The sequence below is a fragment of the Dendrobium catenatum genome, unplaced genomic scaffold, assembly GCF_001605985.2.
Source record: "Dendrobium catenatum unplaced genomic scaffold, ASM160598v2 fragScaff_scaffold_807, whole genome shotgun sequence".
Classification (NCBI taxonomy): Eukaryota; Viridiplantae; Streptophyta; class Magnoliopsida; order Asparagales; family Orchidaceae; genus Dendrobium; species Dendrobium catenatum.
The window spans coordinates 769377-777207 of NW_021319269.1; the positions used below are offsets into that span (position 1 = coordinate 769377).

The 7831-nt window shown below is 41.9% G+C and overlaps 1 protein-coding gene across 1 annotated transcript; it reads left to right on the plus strand.

Annotated features, from left to right (window-relative positions):
• The first annotated feature begins 6989 nt into the window (after window positions 1–6989).
• LOC110104134 lies at window positions 6990–7407 on the plus strand. The gene is made up of 2 exons (XM_020833110.1): window positions 6990–7255; window positions 7356–7407. Exons 1-2 carry the CDS (start codon window positions 6990–6992, stop codon window positions 7405–7407), a joined length of 318 nt encoding a protein of 105 aa, XP_020688769.1.
• Window positions 7408–7831: the final 424 nt, after the last annotated feature.

Genomic DNA, 7831 nt, shown 5'->3' on the forward strand with positions numbered 1-7831 from the left:
CGCCACAGAGCTAGATCCATTGCCAGCCGAAGTGCTCGCTCCTCAGAAGAAGGAGATGAGGAGGAAGAAAAGGTCGGAGAAAACCCCTTCGTTGGCGAAGATATCACACTCGCTGAAATGAGAAATCAAATGAGGCGACAAATGTGAAGAAAAGACAGAGAAATCTCTCAGTTAAATGATAAAATGACTGAGATGATGACTCAAATGATGGTCATGATGGAAATGATGTAGAAGACCACTTCTGTGGGCCCTGCACCGGCTCAACCCGTCAACCAAGCTGCTAATTCTCAAAACCCTCAAGCACCGCAAGCCTCAGGAGTGAAAGGTGTACCTGAAGGTGGCGATAAGAACGATGATCCAACCTGCCAGCGCACTCCCCAAAATATGGCGAGTGCCTCTGAACCCGTAACTGCATCACAGCTAGAAGGCTTGATTAGTGAAAAGATTAAGGCCATCATAGCGGCTGAACAGGCAGAGAAGTTGGTAGGGAAAGGTTTCCCGTACCCAGCAGAGTACGATCAGGTGCCATATCCAAAGGGATATTCTGTGCCCAAGTTCAATATCTTTGATGGCAACAAAAATCCCAGACAGCACCTAGCGCAATTTAAAGCTACCTGTGAAAATACAGGAGGTAATGATGCTCTACTATTCAGGAAATTCGTGAGCAGCTTGAGTGGAACTGCTTTTGAATGGTATGCCGAGTTGCCAAATGATTCTCTGAAGACCTTTATGGAGCTGGATGCCTTGTTCGTAAAAAGGTTTGCCAGTGCAACAGAGAAGACTACCATTGCTGATCTTGCCCTTGATAAGAGGAGAAAAGATGAATCAGTGACGAGGTACATAACACGCTGGCGCAATCTCAGTATGAAGTGCGAGCAGCAACTAGAAGAAGAGCATGCGGTCCAACTTTTGATGGGGAACATTGATGACAAAATACAACCCTTCTTGTGCATGGCTTATATTACTACCTTTCAATATCTGCTGGACAGGGTGGTTAAGTTTGAAAAGTTGAACTTGTCAAAGTCAGAAAGCCTCCCTAATAAACCCAAAAGGGCTAAGGCACCTGATGCTAGGAGAAATGATATTTATTCCGCATTTCCTCCTAGGCCTGATAAAGGTAAAAATGCAGTATATAATGTGCACAAAGGAAAACAGCCTATTCAATATGAAGAAAAGCCAAAGTAGGCTTACAATCCAATCCCTCAACCAAAACTGGTTCTTGGAGGAAATGATAAACCTCGAGCCTTTCCTGGTGGAGGAGAGCGCCGGAGGCAGACTGCAGGAGCTGGTGACAGAACGTTCCCCTCCCTCAAAGATAAAATGATTAAAGAATATTCATTTAATCGGGAGAGTGTCGCTAAATTGTTCCGGCAAGCACTCAAAAACGGTCTGGAATTGCTAGAATGCAAAAGACCTGAAGAGTCCAAACACAATGGCGACCCAAACTACTGCACATATCATCGGGTAGTTAGCCATCCAATTGAAGATTGATATGTCTTCAAAGATTGGTTGGAAAAGATGTACAAGAGAGGAGAACTGACATTATCAGATAATGTGTTAGTTCATCCCAAAAAGAAATCCACCCGGGTAGTCAAGTCCTCTTCCGTACTCCCGTCTAAAGAAACAACAACAAAAGAACCTATTCAAGATAATCAATGGGAGACCGTGGTCTCCAAGAAGACAATTAAAATGTTGAAACAATTGGAAGGAGTTCCGGGTGTCAAGTGGAAATCTCCTACTGAGCCAGTACTGAACTTAAAATGGTTGCCTGTGTCACATGCATCCACCTCTAAACAGCAACCTGGCCAAGCTAGCTCGTCAAAGTCTGGCAAATTAAAATCAAAGTCTTCCAAGAAGAAAGCCAAGTTGAAGAAGCCAATGGCGAAGAAGACTGCAACTCAAAAGGCTATTGATAGTCTGGTGAATATTACCAGACTACTAGGAGGCCTATTAAGCTCGGTGATTTCATAAAAGAGCTTAAATTAGATGAAAATGAAGAAGCTGAGGATGAATACCTTCTTACAGAGAAATGCCGAGTCATATTTACGACATCAGAGATATCAGATAAGGAGAAATACGCTGAAGAAGCGGCCCCTGAGTTCTGTCTAATGGTATCATCAATGGAATTCAGTTTAGATGATCTATGTTTTCCAGATGATGAAGATTCAGACCCAAGTATAGAATCACAAATGAAACAAGTAAAATTGTGAGAGGATTCCGAGTTTACAGGTGAATCCCCAGACACTACAATGGCTGACTCTGAAGATAATGATTCATCAAACAAATCTGAATCAGATCAGATGGCCCAAGTACAGTTGAGAAGTGGCAAGGTATTGCCGCCTCCACCAAAGAAAGGGATTCCTAATAAAGATAAGGGAAAATAGATAGTTATCAATGAAGATATTATCCTCGAAGATCCCAAGAAAAATAATACTTCATCCAAGGGGATAGGTTACAATATCTTGTCCCACTTGAAGAAGATCCCAGAACAACTCAGTATATATGACGCCTTACTGATGTCTAAAGACCTTCGAGAGACTTTGATTCAAGCTCTCAAGGACCCTGAAAGAAATGAGGCATATTTTGTTGAACGCAACTTGACGGAAGTCTTACAAGCTCGAAATGAGCCCCTCATCACCTTTGCTGAGGATGATATGATGCTTGGAACAGCAGATCACAATCACCCTTTGTATGTTACGGCAGAGAGTGACGATATGATGATCAGTCGGATTTTGATCGATCATGGATCTTCTGTAAATCTCATGAGTTTTAAAGCACTGAGATCACTGTGCCTTGATGTAGAACATCTTGGGCAAGACAAGTTGATGGTACACGGCTTCAATGAGAAAGGGCAGAAAACCCTTGGATTATTTATGCTTACTCTTATATTTGGGGAGCTTCACACATAAGCTAAATTCCATGTGATTGATGCGGATACCTCATTTAAGGCGCTACTAGGTCGCCCCTGGCTGCATGAATACGGAGTTTTTCTTCAACATTACACCAGTGCATGAAATATCTGAAGGAAGGTGAAGAATTCAGAATTTCTGGTAATATTCAGCCCTTTACAGTACATGAAGTAACAGTTTATGAAGATGCTAAGTACTTCATGCTAAAGAAGCAAAAGCCTTCAAGTTCCCTTGAGGCTAAGGCATCAAATTCAAAGGATGCAAATAAATCCAAACAAGAAGATGAGAAGAAGCGTGTAGGAAGAAAGAAGGCAATGCCGACTCTTCCAAAAGCACCAAGCATTCCCAAAGGAAAGAAGCATGTACCTCATCTTGGGAGTGACACGGATGAAGTTGATGTTACTCCTGCAAAATCTCAAAAAATATGCCAGTCCATGGATGAATGGAGTAGGCAGGTTGAATTTTCAAATGATGATTATGACTACGACTCAATCTACATGAACTCAGTGCAGAGTGTGTTCTCCAGAAGAATAGACAGTCTGTTAATTTCAGACAGCATACTCGTAGTCACACGTGTTCCCTTGCAACATTTCAAGGAAATTATTTCACATGAGGTGCATAAGATTGAAGAACTCTCCACTCTTTATCTGCCTCCCCGTAAAAATGGGACTATACCAAAGAATGTGTTATATTCTACGGGAGTTCGTGAAGAGGAGAATCATGACTGGGATTACATGCTACTCGATTTTGAAGAACTATTTCCTACGAGGCTACCCAAGTTCAATACCAAGATTATTCAAAAAATGCTACGAAAGCAAATCAATATTCCTACTACCAAACGACAGCTCCGTACAAGCTTGGGCCTCTGGTATGGGAGAAATCTGCATCCATTACGACGAAAAGATATAGATACATATAAAGGCATAGGGTTCATCAAGTAAAAATTCCTTCGGAAAGAGATTTGTCACGCCATCACATGCGTGAAAATTAAATCTGAAGATGGTGATGCTGAAGAGACATACGAAGCCAATGATTATGATGATCAACCCGTAGAAGCTGGGCCTGCACCAGAAGAACTGGAAGATGGTGGACAAGCTGCTACGATGAACGAGCTAAAAGAAGTCAACTTGGGAACTGAGGAGGACCCTCGCCCAACCTTCATTAGCTCTCTTCTACCAGAAGATCAAGTAAAAGAAATAAAAGAGCTCCTCTGTGAATTCAGGGACTGTTTTGCTTGGACATATGCTGAGATGCCTGACTTATCCCCTGATGTGGCAGTTTCACCTGAAGTGGCAGTTTACAGATTAGCAATCAAGTCTGATGTAGTACCTGTCAAGCAGGCTCCAAGGAGAATGAGATTGGAGATTGAAGAGCAGGTGATTGCAGAAACAAAGAAGCTCATAGAAGCAGGCTTCATCCGAGAAGAAAAATATTTATATTTGATTGCCAATATAGTCCCTGTAAAGAAGAAGAATGGCCAGATTCGTATCTGCATTGATTTTAGGGACCTCAACAAGGCATGTCCGAAAGATGACTTTCCGCTCCCAGTATCAGAGCTTCTAGTTGACAACACTTTCAACTACGATATGTTCTCCTTCATGGACGGATCATCAGGCTACAATCAAATTAAAATGGCGTAGGAAGATGAAAGACATACATCATTCAGAACGCCTATAGGCATATTCTGCTACACGGTCATGCCCTTCGGCCTGAAGAATGCTGGTGCCACTTACCAACGAGCGATGACTCATATATTTGATGATTTAATTCATCAAAAAGTTGAGTGCTATGTGGATAACTTGGTCATTAAAAGCACGGACCGAAAAGACCACATTGATGATCTGAGAATTATATTCGAGGGGATCAGAAAGTATGATCTGAAGGTGAACCCTCTCAAGTGTGCATTTGGGGTATCCTCAAAGAAATTTTTGGGATACGTTGTTCGACATCGAGGCATTGAAGTCGACCCCAACAAGATCAAAGCAATCATGGAGATGCCACCTCCAAAGAACCTTCGTCAACTCTGTTCTTTACAAGGACAACTGGCTTTCATTCGGAGATTCATATCGAATCTGTCAGGTAGGTGCCAGCCATTTTCAAAGTAGATGAAGAAAGATGTCCGATTCAAATGGGATGAAGAATGCCATGAAGCATTTGACAGCATCAAAAGATATCTGTTAAATCCACCCATTCTTGCGGCGCCAATTCTGGGGAAGCCTCTTATACTGTGCACAGCAGCACTAGAAGAGTCCCTCGGAGCATTATTGGCCCAGCATAATGAAGAAGGAAAAGAAAATGTACTCTACTACATAAGTCGGAGGTTGATAGGAGCAGAAATCCTCTACTCTCCAATTGAGAAGCATTGCTTGGCTTTGATTTTCACAGTTCAGAAGCTCCGCCATTATATGCTATATCACAAAATCACCTTGATATCAAAGATCGATCCGCTGAAGTTCTTGATGACAAGACCAGCGTTGACAGGTCGTTTGGAGAGGTGGGCAGTGATATTGTTGCAGTTTGATATCATATATGTCCCTCAAAAGGCAGTGAAAGGACAGGTGTTGGCAGATTTTCACGCTGCACACCCTATCCCTGCAGATTCACCGCTCAACGATGATCTACATGACGAGCAGATCATGAATGTTGAAGAAGAGGAGATGCTACGAGTATGAGAAATGTACTTTAATGGAGAATCGTCAATCAAGCGTGCTAGGCCTCCAAATCTAGAGAAAGCTCAAGCCGGAATCAGACTCATTTTTGTAGCACCCGAAGGAGGCATAATGAGATTCTCATTCAGCATAACTGAACCTCGGACAACCAATGAGGCTGAATATGAAGCCCTAATAGCATGATTGGAGATTGCAATCGATGTTCGAATTTGAAACCTTTATATTTTTTGTGATTCTCAACTTATTGTGAATCAAGTATTGGGAGTTTACAAAATCACTAAGTTCGAGTTGGCCTGTTATCATCGACGAGTTCTTGAGCTTATAAAGCAAATTCTAATTGTCAAATTAACTCAAGTTCCCCGAGGTCAAAATGTCAAAGCTGATTCTCTTGCCAAATTGGCTAAAGAAATGGCGAATATGAACGACGAATGGCCTATAATAATTATGGTGCACAATCGGCGGATCCTAGAGCCAGCATTACTACAATTCTCGCAGGCAGAGGGAATACCAAATTCAACCCAGCATGATGCAACTCCGATTGATCCTCAACCTCCCCAATTAGCTGATCCTGAAGATCAGTCTGAAGAATAATAAGTTCCTAAGAAAACATGCAAGGCCAGTCAAGCTTCAGAAACATGGTGGCATTATCTAGATGTCGAAGAAGAAGATGACTGGAGGCAACCTTTCATTGATTACTTCAAAGAAGGAAGACTACCAACAGACAAATCATTAGCCGCTCAAATCAGAAAGAGAGCACTACGATATGCATTTGTCAACAACACATTGTATCGGCGTGCTTTCGATCAAATATGGCTAAGATGCCTAGGGATCCGAGAAGCTGATAAGGTAGTGACAGAAGTTCATGAAGGACTTTGTGGAGCTCACCAGTCAGGTCCGAAGATGGCAGTCTAAATCAAAAGAATGGGCTATTATTGGCCGACTATGGTCTGAGATTGTATCAATCATGCTAAGAGGTGCCATGAGTGCCAGATCCTAATCCACTGCTCCCTACAATAGCATCATGAACATTTGAATGTTGGGGTACTGATGTTATTGGGCCAATAGATCCGTCGTCATCAGTAGAACACCGCTTTATCTTGGCAGTGACAGATTATTTTTCTAAGTGGGCAGAAGAGGCTCCATTCAAGGAAGTTACGTCTGAGCATGTGATCAACTTCTTCACCCACAATATTGTCTACAGATTTGGTGTGCCACGGTGCATAATCTCAGACAATGATACTGCATTCAAAAGTACAAAATCTACAAGATCGTTGATCGGCACAAAATTGATTGGCGGCATTCCTCTATATACTATCCAAGAGCAAATGGATTAGCATAAGCCTTCAACAAAACACTGGTAAAATTGTTGAAGAAAATCCTTAGCAAGAACAAAAGGGAATGGCATACGAAGATGGCAGAAGCACTATGGGCGTATCGTTCAACTTTCAAAACGCCAACCAAAGCCACTCCTTACTCTCTGGTCTTCGGAGTTGAAGCTGTACTGCCACTAGAAGTTGAGCTCCCATCCCTTCGAGTTGTTATCCAAAATGAGCTTACTCAAGAACAAAATGCTCGCCTCAGAATGGAAGAGCTCGATGCACTCGATGAAATCAGGTTACAAGCTCAGCAGAACCTGGAGATCTACCGAGCAAGGATGACAAAATCCTTTGATCGAATGTTTCATCCTCGATCATTTCAAGAAGGAGAATTGGTCCTGGTGCAGAGAAGGCCAATCATCCCACATAAAAAAATTGGTGGAAAATTCGTTTCCAACTAGGAAGGACCTTTCGTCATCGAAAAGGTATTTCAAGGAGGAGCTTATCAACTGATCGATCTGAATGGTCAAAGGCTCATGCCGCCAATCAATGGCCGATACCTGAAGAAATACTATGCATAAAATTGCCCCATAAAATGCTATTTCTAGTGTATTATGCTTTCATGTCTGTTTATTAGCATATACATTTCACATTTTGAAATTCTCTTATGTCATGAGAACATATTTCAAAATGTCCCTGCAAGACTGGGGGCATTTTAAATATTTATTCGGGTCGACATCGCGCTGCGTGCCGAGATCCCCAAATAAATATTTAAAATTTCAAGATTCCAATTCTATTTTGCTCTAAAATGTCCCTACGAGATAGGGGCATTTTAAATATTTATTCGGGTCGACATCGCGCTGCATGCCGAGATCCCCGAATAAATATCTAAAATTTCAAGATTCAAATGTTATTTTGTGCTAAAGAATACAAAGAT

What these genes read in the sequence shown, in the direction of transcription:
- LOC110104134 (XM_020833110.1), top strand. Translation starts at nt 6,990, where the DNA reads ATGGCAGAAGCACTATGGGCGTATCGTTCAACTTTCAAAACGCCAACC. An exon ending in ACAAAATCCTTTGATCGAAT is followed by an intron (nt 7,256 to 7,355) that starts GTTTCATCCTCG and finishes GTTTCCAACTAG; the next exon opens with GAAGGACCTTTCGTCATCGA.